The sequence below is a fragment of the Apium graveolens genome, chromosome 6 (genome assembly GCF_009905375.1).
Source record: "Apium graveolens cultivar Ventura chromosome 6, ASM990537v1, whole genome shotgun sequence".
Classification (NCBI taxonomy): domain Eukaryota; kingdom Viridiplantae; phylum Streptophyta; class Magnoliopsida; order Apiales; family Apiaceae; genus Apium; species Apium graveolens.
This window is the reverse complement of record NC_133652.1, coordinates 235,456,632-235,482,930: the sequence shown is the minus strand read 5'-3', so window position 1 is coordinate 235,482,930 and position 26,299 is coordinate 235,456,632. Positions and strand designations below refer to the sequence as shown.

Genomic DNA, 26,299 nt, shown 5'->3' with positions numbered 1-26,299 from the left:
GTAGGCTCAAATTTTTTGAGAAGGCGGCAGTTTTTTGGAGAAGCCGCAGTTTTTTGTCAAAATTTTACACCCTCTAATTCTAAACATCTCTTTCTCTCTGTGGTTCTCCCACACACTCTCTCTCAGCTTCCAATTGAACTAGGAGTTGAATCATCCTAAAACACTAATTCACGGATTGATGATTAGATTAGCAAAATCTCATAGATCCGAGTTATGATTTTTAATTGGAATTGGGGACAAATTCTACTTTAAGGTACTACCCCTCTCTGTCTCTCTCTGATTTTGTGTTATTATAGAGGTTTTTGTGATATTGATTTAGAGCTGTGTTGTGCGTATGAAGCACAACCACAAAACACAAAACACAAAGCCGTAGAAATCGATCTAATTTTTTTAACCAATTTTCAATTCGCGAAGATCTAATGGCTCCTACTGAAGTTTCAGCAAACGGCGACGACATCTCCGCCGCTAAACCACCGGTCACTGGTCGTTAAACGGCGACGACATCTTCCACTTCCAGCTGTTATTAAGAATCAGTTAAGTGTTATTGATGGTCCAGGTATATATATATTGTGTGTGTAGATTTGAATTGATGTGTTGATGCTGCCGGCCGTATTGTTGCTTTTATTTTTGTGATTGAATTGGATCAAATGTCGTTAGTTATGCGATATTTGTTTGGCACAAGATATGTTAATCTTTCTATGGCCATACCTGATCTCATATTTGGTTACTGAAACCCTTGTTGACTTATTTTATGTTTTGCATATTGTGCAAGTTCTTGATATGATATTGAGGTTTGCTTGACTGTAATTAGTACTAAAATTCAATGTGCCGACTCTGTGTAATTATATGTCTATAATCCAAGGATATTGCTGCTCGTTCGATGACAATTGAACTCCTAGGTACAGTTGCCGCCAGGTTGAAACAGGATGCTGTTCTATATAGGAGGGAAAATTTTTGGATTGTGAAAGAGTTTATGAATGATGATATGAGTCAGAGCTATCCGAAAGATGCATGTTCTGTTTGCTTGGGTGCAAAGACCGGGAAGTCTTTGGTTGTATGCCAAGGCTGTCGGAGATTATTTCATGTAGACTGTGTGGGATTAAGAGAAGATGAAATATCCATCGGCAGTTGGGACTGTCAGTTTCGTGCTTGCATGGACCAACTTCTTGCGTTACAGTCATATTGTAAATCACAGTACAAGACTGATGGCAAAAGGAATACCAAAGCTTCGAAACCCCTACCAAGATGGAGATTGTTCAGCAGATGCTTCTGAATTATCTCCAGGATGCTGGTGCTTCAGTTGATATGCACCTCATTACCCGATGGTGGGCATTTTTAGCGGGACCTTAATATTTTCCAGTATATTCTTATGCCAAGACCTGTTTTTTCGCACATTAACAAATTAGTTTTTTATTAAAACAAAACACCTCCAGGATTCTGAGCCCGGTTGACTATTTTTGCTGAACATGCTGATTTTTAATGTGCAGGTTTTATCTTTGCTTGTGGTACAAAGACGACCTGACTTTCCAACAAAAGTTATTCTTCTTTCTTGCTCGACTGAAATCAAGAGCACTTGTGCGAGAATGCAAGACTGTTTCTTCTGTATTGAAAAGGAATTCAGTAAAAAAGATGACTTTAGCCATGGGTCAAAACAATTCTTTCTCCAGAGGGTTTGATAAAATTCTTCAAATGCTTCTGGTCAGTTTATTTTTTGTTGCATCTTGATTACCAGTAGATTATATTCCTGCTAATATGTACTGTTTACTTGACTTCAGGCAAGTTTAAGGGAGAACTCTCCGGTGATTTGTGCCAAGGCATTAAGAGCTGTAAGTAGAGTGTACCCAACTTTCTAGTCCCTTTAAGCATTACCAGACCACTTGTTATAGTATTATTTACTATTTTTTGCAAGAAATTTAATGTACTTGCTTCCCTTATTTCGTGAGAGCAGGTTAGTATTATTGTTGAAGCTGATCCAGAAGTTTTGCGTGATAAGCATGTCCATTCAGCAGTTGAAGACAGGTTCTGTGATTCATCTATATCTGTTAGAGAAGTATCTATAACTGAATTTGTTGATAATCTTGTAGCTGAATTTGTTGATAGTCAGTAAAGTAGAATATCTGGGATATTTACTTGTTATGACATGTATTAAGGATATTTCTTCGAATCTTGGTGCTACCCTTTCTGGTAATGGGTTGATGAATGGTGCTTAATACATTGTAAGAAATCTTTACCGTTTGTAGTTACATCTATACATCAATATATTTTCTCAGGAACTACTTATTAGTTTGATTGTATCAGTTGCGTCCATAATATGTTGATTGGGCATACTATGAGTGTCTTTCTTCTGATGTGGATAATTGTCTCATGCTTCTCGATTGGTAGGATTATTTGATGCATAAGAGTCTAAGTTCCTGTCTCCTTCGATTTTGTGCATACTTGTGATGTTCAACAGATCTTTACAGACATCGGAAATATTCCGCATTTGTTGAGATTTTGAAATTCTCTAAATGGTTGTCAATAGATATCATTCTTTTCTGATTTTAATAATGTCCACGCAAAGTTTTTCCTTTTTGATTATATTAATGTCCAGGCAAAGATTTTAATAGTAGCTTTTGTTATGTGCATTTGGATGACCACTTTACTTTTTTCAGTATTGATCTATATGGGCTTCTGGTTGCTGGAGGGAGAGATGGCAATTATAGAAGAGCCTAATATATTTACTGAGATGTACAAAAGGAACTCGAGAAACTGGATAAAGAAAAACTGTTGCAAGACCAAGACAAGCTGCAGATGACACCCAAGAGCGCAGATGAAATTTTCGCTTAAACTCTGTCTATTTAATCATGTAGTATTTGGCGGGGGTTTGTAGTGATTTGAAGTTTGGTGGTTTGAATTGTTTATTTTATTGACTTGTATGAAAAACAGGTTTATGGCATGTTCAATTTACAAACAAATCATGTCAATTTTTTTTTAGAAATATGTTAGATTAGGTACTTCAATATTACAAACAAATTAGTATAATATAATACAAATTATTAAAAAACTGTTATAGTAGGAAAAATATTGTTATAATGATTTGGTGACCCACATGTGGGGCCCAGTGTGGCCTTACATGTGGGGCCCATTTTTTTTTACAAATTCTAAGTGTAAAGGTAACATGTATACTGTGATACTATAGACATATATTGGTGTTACCTTTGAAACCTATTGTAACACAAAATTCAAGGTTGCAGCAGGGCAAAAGGAATGTTACCTTAGGGGTCAAAGGTAACTCGAAAACCTGGTCCTTGGCAACCATTTACCAGGGACAATTTTCGTAACAAATGATTTCCCAATTGTTGAATGATCCATCCAACAGTCCTAATTTAAATTTTTCCCCATACTGCGGTATAATAGCGCAGTACGCACAAATTACATTTTTACCCCCCCCCGTATTGCGGTATAATACCGCAGTAACTATCTTTTTCAACCCTTAAATCTAGTTTTACCAGGGCGAGAGCCTTAGAAAGGATAATCATGTTTCAATGCCAAGGCTTCCAATCTTGTCCACAAAAAAATATATATATATTGAGGCAAGAAAAAAATCTGTATATGTGATGTTATCCAAACCGAGAGCAATACACTCCTCATCTGGTCCACCAAATAATGAATTCAATCTCTGAAGCACCGACTTCTTCATTCTCTGTTAATTTCCATTTTGGAGGTTATGATTAAAAACTTGATATTCTCAACCCTCATTTAGCTTCCTACAAGACCCATCTCTGTTGGAACAATAGAATCTTGGCCCAGCGTTTTATGATATATCTAAAAGAGTATGAACAGAATATTAACCTTAATCGCTACGACGCAAGCGATTCAAGTCCACGTCTTCTACTATATACCCTGATTATTCTTGGACGAAGTGTGGGTTTCGATCTCCCAAGGTGTGCCTCTCCTTAAAGCTCCGAAAATCTAGAACCCTAGCTAGCACCTTGAGAAAAACGGCTGCCTTTCTCACCCCTTATGATTTGATTTTGTTTTATGTGTCTTTCCCTAGCTTTAGGAGAATGAGAATATTTATAGGCTATAGTAGGGATCAAGGACCATTAGGTCGGGCCTTCCAATGACATTATGGGTCACGCCCAATGTCATTAAAAATTTAATTCAATCCACTAAAAAATTAATATTTGTACTACCTTTCCTAATTCTGTAAATTAATCATTTAATTCGGCTCCCATATTAATTGCTTATTAAATTCCCCATGTTTAAGATATCGCATGTCCATTAAGTAAATTAATTTCTGACAATTAATATAATCAATATCTTTTATCCTTAATCATCCACTCAACCTTATAATTATGCAAGAAAAAATTTGTCTGCAAGACTAAAATATAATTATCTTTATGAGCTTTCAAGAGGACATCATCACCCAAATATATTTTTCGGACACAGTTTCCCTTTATAGTTAATATCCCACTCTGTATATAATATCATTGCCCAATACATAATTCACAATTTAAAATAAATTACTTAATGTATAAATTAAGGCATGTGCATTAAATACAAGTATCAATCACTATATTCGGATTAAGAACCTAAGCAATATTAATATCATAGAATCTTAGTTCTTCTTTATTGTCAGAATAAAAGAAACAATTATTCTACTATTTTGATCATGTTCAATATATACAAAGGTATACAAGTTTTATTCAATAGTCAAGATATACTATTCTTAAATAATACTTCAGCCGTTCCAGTGGTTTGTCTAACACCACTTAGACTGTGAACCTTTATTATATTATATAAGGAGTTTGACAATCTATTCTTCTGCTATCCCATTTGATACTAGATTGTCTACAATATATAATATACAGACAATATGAAAACATGCATTCAAGATTCTCAAATGATTATTATAATAGTAGATACTTCAAACGAATAGTTCAGTATAAACCCTAACAATCTCCCACTTATACCCAAGCTATTCTTTGAGTATATCAATGTTTGTTACAAGCAATCCAATACCAACTATATAACTATGTGACCAAGTATCTGAATCATATCGCTTCCACGTGCTCCTGAAAAGCCTTAGTTGGTAAGCTCTTTGTGAAAGGATCTTCCCGGTTATCCTTTGATGCTATATCAGCCACAATAATATCACCTCGCTTAACGAACTGCCGTGAGAGGTGATACTTACGCTCTATGTGTTTTGCTGCCTTATGGGCCCGTGGCTCCATGATATTTGCAACAGCACCAGTATTATCACAATAAATCATGATTTGTCGTGGCAAATTAGGAACTACATCCAAATCCAGCAAGAAGTTTCGGAACCATATAGCCTCTTTGGCTGCCTCAGAGGCTGCCACATACTCGGCTTCCATGGTTGAGTCTACAATGCATTTCTTCTTCACACTCCTCCATATTACGGCTCCACCTCCCAAAGTAAAAAAATATTTCGAGGTGGACATTCTCTTATCTTTATTTGGCTGGAAATCTGAATCGGTATATCCCAGAGGCAAAAAATCTGAGGACTTGTAAAGTAGCATATACTCCTTAGTCCTACGCAGGTACTTGAGTATTGTTTTTACTACACTCCAATGTTCCTATCCTGGGTTTTACTGGTATCGGCTAACCATTGCCACGGAAAAACAGATAGCATGCCTCGTACATAACATAGCATACATTAAGCTTCTACCTGATGAAGCATAAAGAACTTCCTTCATGTTCTCTATCTCCTTATGTGTCAAAGGGCACTGACTCTTTGATAGAGAAACTCCATGTCTGAAAGGTAAATTACCCTTTTTAGAGTCCTGCATGTTAAAATGAGCTAATACGTCATCTATGTAGGGCTCCTGAGATAAAGCCAACATTATTTTCTTACGACCCCTTATAACTTTGATCCCAAGGATGTATGCTGCTTCACTCAAGTCCTTCATTTCAAATTGTTTCAACAACCATGCGTTTATTGAAGACAACATCTTAACATTGTTTCCAATGAGTAAAATGTCATCAACATATAGCACTAGAAAAGCCACCATATTTCCGTCACATCTCTTATACACGCATGCTTCACTTGGACTTTGATCAAATCCATATGACTGGACTTCCTAATCAAAATGAATGTTCTAATACCTAGAAGCTTGTTTAAGTCCATAAATAGACCTCTTCAGCTTACATACAAGATGCTCTTGGCCTTCCTTAATGAATCCCTCTGGTTGCTGCATATAGATGGTTTCTTCAAGACTTCCATTAAGGAAAGTTATCTTGACATCCATTTGCCAAATCTCATAATCAAGATGAGCTGCTATAGATAAAAGAATACAGATTGACTCAAGCATGACAACTGGAGAAAAGGTTTCCTCATAATTGATACCTTCTTTCTGAGTATACCCTTTCGCAATAAGTCTTGCTTTCCAGGCTTTCACCTTTTTATCTAATCCCCTCTTTTTTCTTGTAGATCCACTTACATCCAATAGGTTTTATACCTTTGGGTGGTTCCACGAGCTCCCAGACCTGATTAGAATACATTGATTCCATCTCAGATTCCATTGCCTTTTGCCAAAGATCTGCATCTTTTTCTTGCATTGCATCTTCGTATATCAGGGGATCATCATCATGTTTACCAGAGACCAAGTCCGAAGACTCTCCTAAAAATATGAATCTATCAGGCTGTTGAACAACCCTCCCACTACGATGAGGCACTGGTGCGGTATTAGTGACAGGTTGTTCATTTTGTTGTGGTTATTCTACTTGTACTATAGGTTTCTGGGTATTATCAGTCCCTCCCACTAGTTCCTCCAAAACGACACTACTCATGGGTTTGTGATTCATTATATAGTCTTGATCTAAGAATCTAGCACCGGTGCTAACAATGACATCCCGATTCTTCAGACTATAAAATAAATAACCTTTCATTCCCATGTGGTAGCCTACAAACAGCCTTACTTCTGTACAACATTCTAACTTAGTCGCGTTCTTGTTCAGCACATGTGCTGGACAACCCCATATCTAAATATGTCTTAGACTCGGTTTGTCCTCGGTCCACAATCTAAGGAGATTTTAGGAATCGATTTAGAAGGTACTAGGTTCAGAAGATAAGCTGTTATTTATAAGGCATGTCCTCAAAATGACTTGGGTTAATCCGAATAACTCATCATTGATCTAAGACTCTCTAAAATAGTCATGTTCCTTCTCTCTGCTACACCGTTTTGATAGGGTGTGCCTGGTGCAGTTAACTGTGATTCTTACCCATTTTCTGATAAATATTCCCTAAATTCTCCAACAAATTATTCGCCACCATGATCTGATTATAGTGATTTGATATTAAGTCACTTCTCTGTTTTAGCTTTGTACTCTTTGAACTTCTCAAAACACTCAGACTTACGGCGTAACAAATAAACATACCCATATCTAGAATAATCGTCAATGAATGTGATGAAATACTCATAACCACCTCTTATGTGGATATTCATGGGTCCACATAAATCAGTGTGAAATAATTCTAACACATCTTTGGCTCTATTCCCCTTTGCCTTGAAAAACCTATTAGTCACCTTCCAAGCAGGTTTCACAAACTGGAAATGGCTCCACTTCCAATGAGCTTAAAGGCCCGTCTACTACCAGTCTTTAAATCCTCTTCAAGTTAATATAACCCAATCTCAAGTGCCAAAGATATGTGTGTTTCAAATTAGAAGGTTCATTTCTGTTAGTAGAGGTAGAAGATGTGTTTTTCAATTCCCTATATTGTAGTTACAGTGCAGGTTGACTAGAATTAATTATATATAAATTGTCTTGCAATGTACGAGAACATATAATTTGTTTATTAATCATAATAGAAACATTACGATCCGAACAAATATTATAACCATCCATAGCAAGCTTAGAAACCGATTATGGGCTAATCATTATCGTGGGGTTCTAGCGGATTTATTTATAGATTTCTTTAGTTAATTTTTTTCGATGCCTTAGTGTGTGGTAATTGTATGATAACCTAGTATTGGTTGGGCGTATTTGTCTTATGAGCGTCGCGAACTTATATCGCGAACTTATAAGATAGTGTGTTAATTCTTAATGAAGCGAAAGTGAATTTAAGGATTTAGAACTTGTCATGCTAGCATAGGTTCATGTATTTGTTATGCATGATTAGTAGGTAATTTTAACCATCTTACTTGCCCTATGTAATCAAGATAGATAACTTGTGCCTAAACCGTTATGTTGTCAAATTCTATAGACATATAGGGTCTCAATATAATTGGTGTCTATTCAGCTTCTATCTCTTTTGTGGATGTCTGGTAGTATGATATTCGTGCAACGAAAGTTGGCGTTTATCATTTTCGTGTTATCGGATTAGTGTCATCACCATTACATGCTAAGGTTAAGAACGAAAAGGCTATTGAATAAAGTATTTAATGAAGTTAGAATCCCATGTTTATCATATATATTAATTCACTCAATCTTATTCCCTTAGTTATAATTGTTAGTTTAATTCTTAGTTATAAACAACCTCAATTTGTTATCGTCTTAGCATTGAATAATAACCATACATTGTTGCTTAAGTGCATAAATTAATTAGTTAGCCAAGCCAGTCTCTGTGGGAATGAATCTGATTTACATCTTATACTACTTGCGAATGCGTATACTTGCGTGTATTATTAGCGCGTGTTTAGCAACTAACAAGTTTTTGGCGCCGCTGTCGGGGACTGCAGTGTTAATTTTTAGTTTATGTGTTTTCCATCAGTGGTCGTTAAAGGTCATTGACTCGGACATTATTACTTATTTGTTTCCTTTTCTTATTTCAGGTACTCTAGCAAGGGTGTATGCATACGCGTTCACGTACTCGTAAGAGAACACTGGATAAAGCCGAGGAAGAAGTTGTGGTGGTTCGAAAGGAAGTTTTTGAAGAAGAAAAGAAGGTAGAAGAAGAAGAGAAAGTCGAGGAACCAGTTTTAGTAGAGATGGGTGATCAAGCAGAAAATCCTAAGGCTTTGATGGACTATTCTCAGCCTAAGATCAATGACATGCAGTCAAGCATCATCAGACCAGCCATTAGGGCTAACACTTTTGAGATCAAGTCAAGCACAATTTAGATGATACAGAACTCAGTTCAGTTTGGGGGTTCTCCTACTGAAGACCCCAACATGCACATTAGGGATTTCATCAAAATCTGCGACACTTTCAAGTTCAATGATGTGACTGAAGGTGCTATCAAGTTGCGACTCTTCCCATTCTCTCTGAGGGAAAAAGCTAAGTGTTGGTTACATTCTCTACAAAAGGGTCTATCACCACTTGGAAAGATCTTGCTCAAAAGTTTCTCACTAAATTCTTCCCTACGGCGAAGATTGCTGCAATCAGGAATGCTCTTACCCAGTTTGCTCAGCAAATGGGAGAATCTCTGTGTAAGGCTTGGGATCGATATAAGGAGATGCTAAGAAAGTGCCCATACCATGGCATGCCTGATTGGATGATTATTAACTGTTTCTATAATGGATTGGGTGCTACTTCTAGACCCATGCTTGATGCAGCATCAGGAGGAGCCTTGTGGGCTAAGAACTACGATGAAGCTTATGAATTGATTGAACAGATGGCTGCCAATGAGTACCAGAATCCTTCCCAGAGACTGACTCAGGGAAAAGTAGAAGGAATTCTAGAGTGGATGCAGCAACTACTATAGCTGCCCAACTTAAGGCTTTGACGATGAAAGTGGACACTTTGGCTAATTATGGGGTTAATTAAATCGCTAGTGTCTGTGAGCTTTATGCTGGTGCCCATGAGACTGATCAGTGTGCAATTTCCAGTGAATCAGCTCAGTTCATGAGTAACTTTCAGCGTTCGCAGTAACCTGTGCCAGCCACTTATCATCCCAACAACCGCAATCATCCTAATTTCAATTGGAGCAACGCTCATAATGCGGTTCAACAGCCTTATCAGCAGTATCTAGCTAAAGAGTACAACCCCCTTATTTTTAGCAACCGCATTATGCACCAAGACAGCAACTTCAGCTGTAACAAGCTAATGAAAAGTCTGAATTAGAGGAGTTGAAGGTTATGTGCAAGAGTCAAGCTGTTTCTATCAAGACCTTGGAAAATCAAATTGGGAAAATTGCCAATGCCTTGCTAAATCGTTAGCCCGGTACACTACCTAGTGACACTGAAATGCCAGGAAAGAGGGAAGCTAAGGAGCAGGTAAATGCAATCACTTTCAGGTCTGGAAAGGTTGTGAATCCCGAACAAACTCAAGTTTTGACTGAAGAAGCTGGGACTGAGAAAGAAGTAGAGCAACAGGAAGTAGAAGTGGAAACAAGGAAAACTACTGTTGAGCACACTCCTCCTGAGGGTAATACAGAGGAGAAACCGATCTATCCTCCACCGCCTTTTCCTAAGCGGCTACAAAAGGTAAAGCTGGACAAGTAATTTGAGAAGTTTCTGGAGGTGTTCAAGAAACTTCATATCAACATACCTTTCACTGAGGCTCTTGAGCAGATGCCTAGTTACGCAAAGTTTATGAAAGGTATTCTCTCTCGGAAAGTGAAGCTAGATGATTTAGAGACAGTCTCTCTCACGGAGGAATGCAGTGTTGTGCTGCAACCAAAGTTACCTCCAAAGCTTAAGGATCCAGGAAGCTTCACTATTCCATGTACTATTGGAAAAATGTCTTTTGACAGATGCTTATATGACTTGGGAGCTAGCATCAATTTGATGCCTTTGTCAATCTTCAACCAGTTGGACTTACCCGATCCAAAACCAACTTATATGACCTTGCAATTGGCCGACCGTTCTATTACATATTCGCGAGTTATTGTGGAGGATGTCTTGGTCAAGGTTGATAAACTCATCTTCCCTGCTGATTTCGTCATTCTTGATTTCGAGGAGGATAAGAAGATTCCCATAATTTTGGGAAGACCTTTCTTGGCGACTGGCCGAATCTTGATAGATGTGCAGAAGGGTGAGTTCACAATGCGAGTGCTAAATCAGGATATAACTTTTAATGTGTTCAATGCTGTGAAATTCCCTACAGAAAATGAGGAGTGCTTAAAGATGGAGTTGGTCGATTCTGTGGTTACTTCAAAACTTGATCAATTGCTAAGGACCGATGCCTTAAAAAAGCCTTATTGGGAAATTCTGATATTGAAGATGACAAAGGTGAAGAACAATTACAATATTTGAATGATTCTCCCTGGAAGAGGAAGATTGATATGCCTTTTGAATCTCTTGGAATGGAGGAATTGAATAAAGCTCCTAAACGCCTCAAGCCAACTATTGAGGAAGCTCCCACTCTTGAGCTTAAGCCTCTACCTGAGCATTTGAGGTATGTGTTTTTAGGTGATGCATCTACTTTTCCTGTTATTATTACATCTGACCTTTCAGGTAGTTACGAGAAAAAGCTTTTGAGGATTCTGAGAAAGTTTAAATCGGCAATTGGTTGGACTATAACAGATATCAAGGGAATCAACCCTTCTTATTGCATACATAAAATTTTACTAGAGGAAGGTAGCAAGCCTACGGTCGAGCAGCAAAGAAGACTTAATCCGATCATGAAGGAAGTAGTGAAGAAGGAAATTCTTAAGTGGCTAGATGCATGGATGATCTATCCTATTTTTGACAGTTCATGGGTGAGCCCAGTTCAATGTGTACCAAAGAAAGGTGGAATTACTGTGGTAGCAAATGAGAAGAATGAGCTTATTCCTACACAAACAGTCACGGGGTGGAGAGTTTGCATGAATTATCAGAAGCTGAACAAGGCCACTAGGAAGGATCACTTCCCTTTTCCCTTCATTGACTAGATGCTCGATAGATTGGCTGGTCATGAGTACTACTGTCTTCTGGATGGCTATTCGGGTTACAATCAGATTTGTATCGCTCTAGAAGATCAGGAGAAGACTACCTTCACTTGTCAATTTGGTACTTTCGCCTTCAGACGAGTTTCTTAGGCCTGTGTGGTGCACCAGCCACATTTCAGAGATGTATGATGGCCATCTTTTCTGATATGATTGGCCAGAATGTGGAGGTGTTCATGGACGACTTCTCTCTATTTGGCGATTCTTTTGATGAATGCTTGTAAAATCTTGAACACGTTCTCAAGAGGTGTGTTGAGACCAATCTGGTTCTCAATTGGGAGAAATGTCACTTTAGGTGCAACATGGCATTATTCTCTGGCATAAGGTTTCTAGTAAAGGTCTTGAGGTGGACAAAGCCAAAGTGGGGGTCATTGAGAATCTTCCTCCACCTATTTGTGTTAAAGGAATTCGCAGTTTTCTCGGCCATGATGGTTTCTATAGGCGTTTCATCAAAGACTTCTCTAAGATTTCGAAGCCATTGTGTAGTTTGCTAGAGAAGGATATCCCTTTCAAGTTTGACGAGTGCCTTGCAGCTTTTGAGACATTGAAGAAGAGTTTAATCACAGCATCTGTCATAACTAAACCTGATTGGAATGAACCTTTTGAGATGATGTGCGATGTAAGTGACTATGCAGTTGGAGTAGTTCTTGGGAAAAGGAAGAACAACATATTTAATATGGTCTACTATGCTAGCAAGACCCTAACTGGTGCTCAACTGAATTACACTACTACGGATAAAGAACTTTTGGCTATTATCTATGGTTTTGAGAAATTTTGATCTTATCTACTTGGGACTAAGGTGACAGTTTTCACCGATCACGCTACAATTCGTTATCTCTTCTCAAAGAAGGACTCGAAGCTTAGATTGCTTAGATGGGTTCTTTTGCTTCAAGAATTTGAACTAGAGATCAAGGACATAAAGGGGACTGGAAATCAAGTCGCTGATCATCTCTCGCGTTTAGAGAACCCTAAGGCTACTTTATTGGATAAGACATTGATAAATGAGTCTTTTCCCGACGAGCAGCTGTTTGGAGTGCAAGAAGAAGAACCGTGGATTGAAGACATTGTGCACTACCTTGTGAGTAATATCATGCCTCCCGACTTATCTTATGCTCAAAGGAAGAAGTTTCTAAATGAAGTAAAGTGGTATATATGGGATGAACCGTTCTTTTTTGACAAGGAGCTGACCAAATCATCATGAGATGTATTCCTTACAGCGAAACGGGGGGATCTTGTGAGATTTCCACTCAACGGCTTATGAAGGACATTATGGTGGAGAAAAGACAGCAGCTCGTATTCTACAAGCAGGTTTCTTTTTTCCAACCTTGTTTAAAGATGCTCATCAATTCGTTTTGAAATGTGATCGATGTCAACGTGTGAATAATATGTCTAGGAGGGACGAGATGCCTCTTAATGTGCTTCTCAAGGGTGAGGTCTTCGATGTTTGGGGAATTGACTTCATGGGGAAATTTGTCTCATCTTGTAACAATCAGTACATCTTGTTGGCAGTTGATTATGTGTCAAAATGGGTTGAAGTTAAAGCGTTGCCAACGAACGATGCGAAAGTGGTGCTTAATTTTTTTCACAAGCAGATATTCACAAGGTTTGGAACTCCAAGAGTCATAATCAGTGATGAGGGGTCGCATTTTTGTAATCGCAAGTTTACTGCTACGATGAAAAGGTATAATGTGAATCATCGCATTGCTACGGCTTATTATCCTCAGACAAATGGTCAAGCTGAGGTGTCTAATAGAGAGGTCAAGCGCATTTTAGAGAAAGTTATGTGTCCATCAAGGAAAGATTGGTCTTTGAAGCTTGATGAACCTGTTTGGGCGTATAGAACAACATATAAGACTCCATTGGGAATGTTGCCGTTTCAGGTTGTTTATGGTAAGGGGTGTCATTTTCCTGTGGAGCTTGAGCATAAGGCATATTGGGCTTTGAAGAAATTGAATCTTAACTTGGATGAAGCTGGAAAGAAGAGGATGTTTCAATTGAATGAACTCGACGAGTTTCGAATTCAAGCTTATGAGAACAACAAAATATACAAGGAGAAAGTCAAGAGGTGGCATGATCTGGGTCTAGTGCTCAAATTATTTATGCCGGGGCAACAAGTTCTTTTGTTCAACTCTCGTCTCCGTCTTTTTCCTGGAAAGTTGAAGTCAAGGTGGTCAGGGCCCTTTAATCAAAATTGTGTTTCCGCATGGAGCGGTGGAAATTTTTGAAAGTGATCCGGGCCAAGCATTCAAGGTAAATAGTCAGAGGTTTAAGCATTACTATGGTGACACGGCAAACCGCGAGGTGGTTAGTGCCGTTCTATTGTCCGTTTGAGCTCAAGGTTCTACGTTGAGCTAGCGATGTAAAAGAAGCGCTTCTTGGGAGGCAACCCAAGTTTGTACATTAGTAGTTAAAGGAAGCAAGAAAAAAGGAGAAAAACATAAAAAAAATCAGAAAAAGAAAAAAATTTAGGGCCAACTTCAGTAACCAAGCGCGCCCGTGCTGATCCGGCGCACGGCCGCGCTGATCCAACGCGCGGCCGCGCTGTTTTTCCAGAAGGTAAGCACGCTCGCGCTGATCTAGCGTTCGGCCGCACTGGTTTTCCAGAAGGTGAGCGCGCCCGCGATGTCCGAACACGCGCCCGCGCCGGGTCTCGTCCGAAAAAAAATAAAGACAATAGTTTTTAAGGGAATTTCGGAATTTTAACTATAAAATCAATTTCAAACCGAATTATACTCTTCCACATCCCAAATTTCCCTCTCCAAATCAAACCCATTATTTCTACGATTCCCATAATCAATTCCCACATCTATTCCATATCTAATTCTCATCTCATCACCTATAAATACACACACTTATACACAAACTTCTCCACCACTTCACAAATTCTCAAAAACAAATCTCTCTCAAACACTTAGTTTTTGTTCTCTCTTATTCAATCTCAATGGCACCCAAGAGACAAAGAACGCAAGTTGGCAGCATCACCACCGATTCTTCATTTGTGGGTGGTGTGAGGCCAAGGTTTTCTACCTTTGAGGCTGAAGAGGAGTACACGAGGCTTCTCTCGAAGCCTATTGCTAAGGAGCGAGCTTTTCTGCCATCAGGAAAGGATGGTAAGCTGTTGGAGATGATTCTTGAGATGGGTTGGGTTCCTTTTTGTGAGGCTCCCGATGCTGTGCCCATGAGTGTTGTGCGGGAGTTTTATGTTAACGCTAAGGCGGAGAAGAATGGCTTCGCGATGGTTAGGGGGATGACTGTAAAGTACAATGCTGATGCCATTAGGAGGGTGATTGAGCAGCCTGTGAAGAAGCCCGATCAGGACACTTAGAACGATAAGACTCCCGAGGACTTCGACTTGGATCTGATCGTTGCGACTCTGTGTGCGCCTAAAACTCACTGAAAGTTCAAGAGGGGCACTAGTGATTACTCCACGTTCTCACCGTTGTGCATGAACAGGTTTGCACGGGCTTGAAACTCGTTTATTTGTGCTAACATCATGCCATCTTCGCATATGCATGAGATTACTGTGGAGCGTGCTCGTCTGCTATGGGGTATTCTTTAGGGCGATTACATTGATTTGGGATGGTTATTTATCAGGGGATTTTGAGGTTCTTGCGAGGAGGTACCACAGGTGCTATACCTTATACGTCCGTAGTGACGAAGCTGTGCGTGGCAGTTGGTGTTCATTGGCCCGCACATGAGCAGCTGCGGCTTCCCAGTGCTCCTATCGACATTCTATATTGTTGAGCATGCATGAGTGGTATGGAGGGAAGCCCGATCCTAAGGGGCTTGGTTATTCATATACTCATCTTCCAGGTGGTGTTCCCATGGATCAGACTATTGCGGGAGGTTCTTCGCAGGCCCGTGAAGCAGCTTGGAGAGCTCAGTTAGGAGAGGAGGCTGGTTCGTCGCAGCAACAACATGAGGAGGCTGGAGCAGATGTTGGAGTTGGTTTGAGTTCGACGCAGTATAGGCGTCTAACGAGGAGGATGGATGCGATGCACGACATCCATAGTCAGTTTACACATGATCTCACCCAGGCACTTGGGGCAGCTTTTAGAGCCACCGGTGTTGACATCCAGTGGCCAGTATTTTGTGAGGATTCCAAGTATCCGCCTCCTGACACACCTGGCACTCCACCCGTTGAGGGTGATGATTCTGATTCACAGTAGGTATGCCTGATTCCTTACTATTACCTTCACTGAGGACATTGAATATTTTAAGTTTGGGGGTAGTAGTTAAAGGAATATGTTTGTGTGAGTCGCATTTAGTTTGCATATTCATGATAGTTTAGTGCATATAGTTTTGCATATTTTGCCATGTAGTAGTTTTTTATTTTTGGTAGTTTTTATGATAATTTGTTCATAAAGTTGCATGCATTTGCATAATAACATGATCCCTTAGATGATTTTTCTGATTAATCTGGGATATTGATGCTAGTGTAGTGATGTCGTATTTAGTGATGTTAAGTCTTATCGAATTAATTTGCATGCTAGACACAATTGTATTTCACTAAGTCTTATAGGTTTCTAGAGTGCTAGATCATGGTTATGGTTTATTTGTTTGTCGAGGTTTAATCGCTTGTTTATATTTAGAATTTAGGATATTCTCTTAATAATAAATTAGCATGGAGATTTAAAAAATTGGAGAAAATTGGATTTTATTGCTAGTTATTGTGGCTAGGTGTCAAATGGCTAGTAGCCATCTCATATTTATATGAGTAGTTTAGGGTTGAGCGAGATGGAGCGAAACACACTTGTTCAGAAATTTGAAAAAAAAAGAAAAAAAGAAAGAAAAAACTTTAAAAAATAAAAAAAAGTGTTATGTATAATTGATCACGAGTGGGCTCTTTAGTACTCGAGTTATTAAGTTATTAGGGGACTTTGTGCCTAGTGACCTAAGGCTTTTAAAGTCTGGGATCCGCTAACCTAACGCTCGCTACATGGGTACTATTGTATTAGTCTTTTGTGGACCTCACTCATTGAACGGTCAAATAAGCATATTTGTGTTGTTTTGTTGTAAATAAAAGCGTGAATCCATGTTAAACTCTGATATAAGAATTGAAGTGTTATAAGTTATTTTGAGTCTAACTTTTATTTTATTTATAAACTTGTGATTGCTTTGATAAGTAGGCATGATTGTTGATCTAGGTGCGATAGTATATCTATAAGCAGTTGCACACACGAACGTCTTTGGGTTGTAGATTAATTTATGAGGCTTGGTAGATCTTTATATGAATAACTGTGTTTGCTGAGGTATTGCTTGTTGATTGGTTTAGTTATTCTATGGGGATCGTTGCATTCATGCATTTTATTTCTTATTTTTTAAGTCTATTTATGCTTGAGGACAAGTATCGATTCAAGTTTGGGGGTATGTTGAGTGGCATTTATGACACTTTATTACACACCGTAAAGCTTTGAATTTGTGTATTTGTACTCAAGTTATTGGTGTTTTAATGTGTTTTCTAGTATTTTTGCATTTCAGGCATTAATCTGAAAATCAGGTAAATTAGCATTGATTTGATGTTAATATGGTGTTAGAATGGTGTCCAAGTAATAAAGCTCGCAAAGACCGGCTCAAATATGCAAGAGAAAGAAGAAGTCAAAGTTCTGGCAGAAGCTCAGCGCGCCCGCGCTGATCAAGCGCGCGGTCGCGCCCAAACATCAGAGAGCCAGCGCGCCCGCGCTGATCAAGCACACGGCTGCACTGTGTCGAGATAGCAGAATCCTGTTTCTACTTGGCTTTTGAGAGAAAGACTTCTACATTACATGGGGATGCTATATAAACAACTTTAGGTCGTTTTTCATAATATATCAAGTGAGAGACATATCAGAGCTAAGGAGAAGATGACAAGAGACCTATAGCACAATTCAACAAAGGCGAAGACGATCTAGTTTATTCTTGTGAATCTTTGTTTTGAGTGTAATCTTGGATGCTCGTTTCTTTTTTTGTTAAACTTATACTCTTGTGTTAACTTTGTTTGATTATTCGTTATAAAGACTATATTTATTATACCATGCTTTCATCAGAACCCATGTTGATGATGAGTCCGATTATGGGCTAATCATTATCGTGGGGTTCTAGCAGATTTATTTATGGATTTCTTTAGTTAATTTGTTTTGATGCCTTAGTGTTTGGTGATTGTATGATAACCTAGTATTGGTTGGGCGTATTCGTCTTATGAGTGTCGCGAACTTATAAGATAGTGTGTTAATTCTTAATGAAGCCAAAGTGAATTTAAGGATTTAGAACTTGCCATGCTAGCATAGGTTCATGTATTTGTTATGCATGATTAGTATGTAATTTTAACCATCTTACTTGCCCTATGTAATCGAGATAGATAACTTGTGCTTAAACCGTTATGTTGTCAAATTCTATACCCATATAGGGTCTCAATATAAATGGTCTCTATTCATCTTCTATCTCTTTTATGGATGTCTGGTAGTATGATTCGTGCAACGAAAGTTGGCTTTTATCATTTTCGTGTTATCTGATTAGTGTCATCACCATTACATGCTAAGGTTAAGAATGAAAAGGCTATTGAATGAAGTATTTAATGAAGTTAGAATCCCATGTTTGTCATATATATTAATTCACTCAATCTTATTTCCTTAGTTATAATTGTTAGTTTAATTCTTAGTTATAAACAACCTCAATTTGTTATCATTTTAGCATTGAATAATAACCATACATTGTTGCTTAAGTGCATAAATTAATTAGTTAGCCAAGCCAGTCTCTATGGGAACGAATCTGATTTACATCTTATACTACTTGCGAACGCGTATACTTGCGTGTATTATTAGCGTGTGTTTAACGACTAACAAGTTTTTGGCGCCGCTGCCGGGGACTGCAGTGTTAATTTTTAGTTTATGTGTTTTCCATCAGTAGTCGTTAAAGTTCATTGATTCGGACATTGTTACTTATTTGTTTCCTTGTCTTATTTCAGGTACTCTAGCGAGGGTGTATGCATACGCGTTCGCGTACTCGTAAGAGAACACTGGATAAAGCCGAGGAAGAAGTTGTGGTGGTTCAAAAGGAAGTTTTTAAAGAAGAAAAGAAGGTAAAAGACGAAGAGACAGTCGAGGAACCAGTTTTAGTAGAGATGGGTGATCAAGCAGAAAATCCTAAGGCTTTGATGGACTATTCTCAGCCTAAGATCAATGACATGCAGTCAAGCATCATCAGACCAGCCATCAGGGCTAACACTTTTGAGATCAAGTCAAACACGATTCAGATGATACAAAACTCAGTTCAGTTTGGGGGTTTTCCTACTGAAGACCCCGACATGCACATCAGGGATTTCATCGAGATCTGCGACACTTTCAAGTTCAATGATGTGACTGAAGATGCTATCAAGCTACGACTCTTCCCATTCTCTCTGAGGGACAAAGCTAAGTGCTGATTACATTCTCTACCAGCAGGGTCTATCACCACTTGGGAAGATCTTGCTCAAAAGTTTCTCACTAAATTCTTCCCTATGGAGAAGACTGCTGCAATCAGGAATGCTCTTACCCAGTTTGCTCAACAAACTGGAGAATCTCTGTGTGAGGCTTGGGATCGATATAAGGAGATGCTAAGGAAGTTCCCATACCATGGCATGCCTGATTGGATGATTATTAACTATTTCTATTATGGATTGAGGTGCTACTTCTAGACCCATGCTTGATGCAGCATCAGGAGGTGTCTTGTGGGCTAAGAACTATGATGAAGCTTATAATTTGATTGAACTAATGGCTACTAATGAGTACCAGAATCCTTCCTAGAGACTGACTCAGGGAAAAGTAGAAGGAATTCTGGAATTGGATGCAGCAACTGCTATAACTGCCCAACTTAAGGCTTTGACGATGAAGGTGGACACTTTGGCTAATTATGGGGTTTATCAAATTACTAGTATCTGTGAGATTTGTGCTGGTGCCCATAAGACTGATCAGTGTGTAATTTCTAGTGAATCAGCTCAGTTCGTGAGCAACTTTCAGCGTTCGCAGCAACCTGTGCCAGCCACTTATCATCCCAACAACTGTAATCATCCTAATTTCAGTTAGAGCAACGCTCAGAATGCAGTTCAACAGCCTTATCAGCACTATCCAGTTAAGCGGTACAACCCCCTTGTTTTCAGTAACTGCATTATGCACCAAGACAGCAACTTCAGTTGCAACAAGCTAATGAAAAGTCTAAATTAGAGGAGTTGAAGCTTATGTGCAAGAGTCAAGTTGTTTCTATCAAGACCTTGGAAAATCAAATTGGGCAAATTGCCAATGCCTTGCTAAATCATCAGCCTGGTACACTACCTAGTGACACTGAAATGCCAAGAAAGAGGGAAGCTAAGGAGCAGGTAAAGGCAATCACTTTGAGGTCTGGAAAGGTTGCGAATCCCGAACAAACTCAAGTGTTGACTGAAGAAGTTGGGACTAAGAAAGAAGTAGAGCAGCAGGAAGTAGAAGTGGAACCAAGGAAGACTACTGTTCAGTACACTCCTCCTGAGGGTAATACAGAGGAGAAATAGATCTATCCTCCACCGCCTTTTCCTAAGCGGCTGTAGAAGAAAAAGTTGGACAAGCAATTTGAGAAGTTTCTGAAGGTGTTCAAGAAGCTTCATATCAACATACCTTTCGCTGAGGCTCTTGAGCAAATTCCTAGTTACGCAAAGTTTATGAAAGGTATTCTCTCTCGAAAAGTGAAGCTAGATGATTTAGAGACAGTCTCTCTCACGGAGGAATACAGTGCTGTGCTGCAACAGAAGTTTCCTCCAAAGCTTAAGGATCCAGGAAGCTTCACTATTCCGTGTACTATTGGAAAAGTGTCTTTTGACAGATGCTTATGTGACTTGGGAGCTAGCATCAATCTGATGCCTTTGTCAATCTTCAACCAGTTGGACTTACCCGATCCAAAACCAACTTATATGACCTTGCAATTGGCGGACCATTCTATTACATATCCGTGAGGTATTGTGGAGGATGTCTTGGTCAAGGTTGAAAAACTCATCTTCCCTGCTGATTTCGTCATTCTTGATTTCGAGGAGGATAAGAAGATTCCCATAATTTTGGGAAGACCTTTCTTGGCGACTAGCCGAATCTTGATAGATGTGTAGAAATGTGATCTCACAAAGCGAGTGCTGGATCAGAATGTAACTTTTAATGTGTTCAATGCTATGAATTTCCCTACAGAAAATAAGGAGTGCTTAAATATGGAGTTGGTCGATTCTGTGGTTACTTCAGAACTTGATCAATTGCTAAGGACCGATGCCTTAGAAAAAGCCTTATTGGGAAATTCAGATAGTGAAGATGACAAAGGTGAAGAATAGTTATAATATTTGAATGCTTCTCCCTGGAAGAGGAAGATTGATATGCCTTTTGAATCTCTTGGAATGGAGGAATTGAACAAAGATCCTGAACGCCTCAAGCCATCTATTGAGGAAGCTCCCACTCTTGAGCTTAAGCCTCTACCGGAGCATTTGAGGTATGTGTTTTTAGGTATGCATCTACTTTGCCTGTTATTATTGCATCTGACCTTTCAGGTAGTTACGAGAAAAAGCTTCTGAGGATTCTAAGAGAGTTCAAATCGGAAATTGGTTGGACTATAACAAATATCAAGGGAATCAACCCTTCTTATTGCATGCATAAAATTTTTCTAGAGGAAGGTAGCAAGCCTACGGTTGAGCAGCAAAGAAGACTTAATCCGATCATGAAGGAAGTAGTGAAGAAGGAAATTCTTAAGTAGCTAGATGCAGGGATCATCTATCCTATTTTTGACAGTTCATGGGTGAGCCCAGTTCAATGTATGCCAAAGAAATGTGGAATTACTGTGGTAGAAAATGAGAAGAATGAGCTTATTCCTACACGAACAGTCACAGGGTGGAGAGTTTGCATGGACTTCAGGAAGCTGAACAAGGCCACTAGGAAGGATCGCTTTCATTTTCCTTTCATTGACCAGATGCTTGATAGATTGGCTGGTCAATAGTACTACTATCTTTTGGATGGCTATTCGGGTTACAATCAGATTTGTATCGCTCTAGAAGATCAGGAGAAGACTACCTTCACTTGTCCATTTGGTACTTTCGCTTTCAGACGAGTTTCTTAGGTCTGTGTGGTGCACCATCCACATTTCAGAGATGTATGATGGCCATCTTTTCTGATATGATTGGCTAGAATATGGAGGTGTTCATGGACGACTTCTCTGTATTTGGTGATTCTTTTGATGAATGCTTGCAAAATCTTGAACACCTTCTCAAGAGGTGTGTTGAGACCAATCTGGTTCTCAATTGGGAGAAATGTCACTTTATGGTGCAACAGGGCATTATTCTCAGGCATAAGGTTTCTAGTAAAGGTCTTGAGGTGGATAAAGCCAAGGTAGGGTCATTGAGAATCTTCTGCCACCTATTTGTGTTAAGGGAATTCGCAGTTTTCTCGGCCATGCGGGTTTCTATAGGCGTTTCATCAAAGACTTCTCTAAGATTTCGAAGCCATTGTGCAGTTTTCTAGAGAATGATGTCCCTTTCAATTTTGATGACGAGTGCCTTGCAGCTTTTGAGACATTGAAAAAGAGTTTAATCACGACACCTATCATATTTGCACCTGATTGGAATGAAGCGTTTGAGATGATGTGTGATGCAAGTGACTATGCAGTTGGAGCAGTTCTTGGGCAAAGGAAGAACAACATATTTCATGTGGTCTACTATGCTAGCAAGACCCTAAATGGTGCTCAATTGAATTACACTACTACAGGGAAAGGACTTTTGGCTATTTTCTATGGTTTTGAGAAATTTTGATCTTATCTACTTGGGACTAAGGTGACAGTTTTCACCGATCACCCTGCAATTCGTTATCTCGTATCAAAGAAGGAATCGTAGCCTAGATTGATTAGATGGGTATCCTACAATTATTCGAAATCTATGAAACTTGGTATGCCATGATGGATGGCATGTATATCATCATGTTCACCAGAGACCAAGTCCGAAGACTCTCCCAAAAACATGAATCTATCATGCTGTTGAACAACCCTACCACTACGACGAGGCACTGGTGCGGTATTAGTGATAGGTTGTGCATTTTGTTGTGGCTGTTCTACTTGTACTATATGTTTCTGGGTATTATCTGTCGCTCCCACTAGTTCTTCAAAAATGACATTACACATGGGTTTGTGATTCATTATATAGTCTTGCTCTAAAAATCTAGCATTGGTGCTAACAATGACATCCCGATTCTTCAGACTATAAAATAAATAATCTTTCGTTACAATGGGGTAGCCTACAAACAACCTTACTTCTATACGATGTTCAAACTTAGTCGCGTTCTTGTTCAGCACATGTGCTGGATAACCCCATATACGAATATATCTTAGACTCGGTTTGTCCCCATTCCACAATTCAAAGGGGGTTTTAGGAACCAATTTTAGAATGTACTAGGTTCAGAAGATAAGCTATTGTTTTTAAGGCATGTCCCCAAAATAACTTGGGTAAATCCGAATAACTCATCATCGATCTAACATTCTCTAAAAGAGTCTGGTTCCTTCTCTCTGCTACACTGTTTTGATAGGGTGTGCCTGGTGTAGTTAACTGGGATTCTATCCCATTTTCTGATAAATATTCCCTAAATTCTCCAAGAAAGTATTTGCCACCACGATCTGATCGTACTTACTTGAGAATTTTATTAAGTCACTTCTCCATTTTAGCGTTGTACTCTTTGAACATTTCAAAGCATTCAGACTTACGGCGCAACAAATAAACATACCCATATATAGAATAATCATCAATGAATGTGATGAAATACTTATAACCACCTCTTGCTTGGATATTCATGCATCCACATAAATCAGTATGAACCAATTCTAACACATCTTTGGCTCTATTCCCCTTTGCCTTGAAAGGCCTATTAGTCATTTACCTTCCAATGAGGATTCACAAACTGGAAATGGCTCCATTGCCAATGAGCTTAAAGGCCCGTCTACTACCAGTCTTTGAATCCTCCTCAAGTTAATATGTCACATTTTCAAGTGCCAAAGATATGTTTGGTTCAAACTAGAAGATTCCTTTCTTTTAGTAGAGGTAGAAGATGTTTTGTTCAATTCCTTATATTGTAGTTGCAGTGTAGGTTGACTAGGATTTATTATATACAAATTGTCTAGCAATGTACGAAAACATATAATTCATTTATTCATCATAATAGAAATATTACGATCCAAACAAACATTATAACCATCCATAGCAAGCTTGGAGCCCAAAACTAGATTCCTTATATAAGAAGGTACATAAAGACAATTGTTCAAAATTAAAATCCTATCAGAACCAAAAGATAAATGAATAACTCCTACTACTACTTTCGTAATAACTCCCATAAACACGTATATCTCACCATCTCTAAGCATTCTGGATAGCTGGAACCCCAACATAGAATTACAAACATGATCAGTGGCTCCTGTATCTACACACTAAGTGCTCGTAGATATAGCCGCTATATATGTTTCTGTAATTAGAGAAAGAGATATACCGGTATTGTTTATCTTCTTAGGAAGATGATAATCCTTTTTCCAGTGACCTGACTGCTTGCACCTAAAGCACTTTCCCTTAGGCTTTTTCACACCACCTTGAACTCCCACTGCCTTCACAGCTTTCTATATCTGAGCCTTTTTCATCTTCTTCATACCTTTTGTCTTAGATGGAGAACCTTTTTGAGCCACATTCACTTGAACACTCTGCCGAAATAATCCTTCAGTTGTCAGAAGTTCCGCAAGACTATAAAACCTCTTGTTCATGTTGTAATTCAAGCGAAACTGCTCAAAACTCTTGGAAAAGCTCATAAGGATAATGTCAATCTGGGTTTCCCCACCAAGTTAAACACCAAGAATATCTATCTCATTCAGATGTGACATCATCTTGAGAACATGATCCCTTACAGGCATTCCTTCAGCCATCTGAGTGTTCATTAAAGCCTTCATGGCTACTTGCCTAGCAGCCCTATTCTGATCTCCAAAAAGTTCATTGAGATTAAAGAGCATATCCGCAGTAGTGGCCAAAGACTGATGCTGATGCTGCAAAACACCCGACATTGTTGCCAGAATGTAACATCACGACATCTCATCAGCCTTAATCCACAGCTTATAATACTCTTTCTCAAATTCAGGAGCATCAACAACAGGCTGATCAGGCTTGGTTTCATCAGTGCAAAACTTGTACTACTCAGCAGTCAACACAATGTCCAAATTTCATTTCCATTCAATATAGTTAGGTCCGGTAAGTTTGTTATCCTTAAGTATGGTGAACAGTGGATTAAACCCCATTGTATCATGAGAATCATACATAAAAAAACATCACATAACACATAAATAAAGGGTGCATTAAATGTTAAGACCTATTGATTCCTCTATTAAAATTAATGCACTAACATATAAACACCATTAGTTTCTGGTATGCCATGATGTGTGACATGTATACCACCTAAATTTGTTTAAATGTTACTTCGGTCTTATTATTAAACAATACGCCACGTTGGGGTGGCCTATATTAACTTTCATTGTTAAGTGTATACCATCATCAAATTTTAAATTAATCATAATTATACCAGATGCCACCATTTGATATCTTAAATATGGTTAATTCGCAGGTCTCCAAGGATTCACAACTACCCGATTACTAGCTAGAATTCGCCATATTTAATATCAAAAGGGTATCCTATAATTATTCGAAATCTAGGAAACTTGGTATGCGATGGCTGGTATGTATATCATCATGTTCACCAGAGACCAAGTCCGAAGACTCTCCCAAAAACATGAATCTATTAGGCTGTTGAACAACCCTCCCACTACGACGAGGCACTGGTGCGGTATTAGTGACGGGTTGTGCATTTTGTTGTGGCTGTTTTACTTGTACTATAGGTTTCTGGGTATTATTTGTCCCTCCCACTATTTCATCTAAAATGACACTACTCATGGGTTTGTGATTCATTATATAGTCTAGCTCTAAGAATCTAGCATTGGTGCTAACAATGACATCCCGATTCTTCGGATTATAAAATAAATAACCATTCGTTCCCATGGGGTAGCCTACAAACAGCCTTACTTCTGTACGAGATTCTAACTTAGTCGCATTCTTGTTCAGCACATGTGCTGGACAAACCTATATCCGAATATGTCTTAGACTCGGTTTATCCTCGTTCCACAATTTTAAGGGGGTTTTAGGAACCGATTTAGAAGGTACTGGATTCAGAAGATAAGCTGTTGTTTCTAAGGCACGTCCCCAAAATGACTTGGGTAAACTTGAATAACTCATCATCAATCTAACACTCTCTAAAAGAGTCTGGTTCCTTCTCTATGCTACACCATTTTGATGGGGTGTGCCTGGTGCAGTTAACTGGGATTCTATCCCATTTTCTGATAAATATTCCCTAAATTCTCCATGCAAGTATTCGCCACTATGATCTGATCGTAGTGACTTGATACTTTTATTAAATCGCTTCTCCGTTTTAGCTTTGTACTCTTTTAACTTCTCAAAGCACTCAG

General features: G+C 38.8%; 1 protein-coding gene and 2 non-coding genes across 5 annotated transcripts; 1 reads left to right on the top strand and 2 right to left on the bottom strand.

Moving 5' to 3' along the window:
• Window positions 1-223: 223 nt before the first annotated feature.
• LOC141664028 (sister chromatid cohesion protein SCC2-like) lies at window positions 224-2,311 on the top strand. 3 transcript variants are annotated; one of them, XM_074469890.1, is made up of 5 exons: window positions 224-533; window positions 900-1,325; window positions 1,488-1,698; window positions 1,776-1,826; window positions 1,949-2,311. In XM_074469890.1, the coding sequence occupies exons 2-5, from the start codon at window positions 1,246-1,248 to the stop codon at window positions 2,105-2,107; spliced, it is 501 nt and encodes a 166-aa protein (XP_074325991.1). In that variant the 5' UTR covers window positions 224-533; window positions 900-1,245; the 3' UTR covers window positions 2,108-2,311. The 3 variants fall into 3 exon arrangements, 2 of the variants coding, with proteins under 2 accessions (XP_074325991.1, XP_074325992.1); XM_074469891.1 differs by having other exon boundaries at window positions 224-556; XR_012551793.1 differs by having other exon boundaries at window positions 900-1,359; window positions 1,776-2,311.
• Window positions 2,312-9,322: 7,011 nt separating this feature from the next.
• On the bottom strand, window positions 9,323-9,429 carry LOC141669279 (small nucleolar RNA R71). The gene has a single exon (XR_012553566.1). It is a non-coding gene; the product is annotated as a small nucleolar RNA R71 (small nucleolar RNA).
• A 9,872-nt stretch (window positions 9,430-19,301) lies between these two features.
• Window positions 19,302-19,408, bottom strand: LOC141669167 (small nucleolar RNA R71). The gene has a single exon (XR_012553457.1). It is a non-coding gene; the product is annotated as a small nucleolar RNA R71 (small nucleolar RNA).
• Window positions 19,409-26,299: the final 6,891 nt, after the last annotated feature.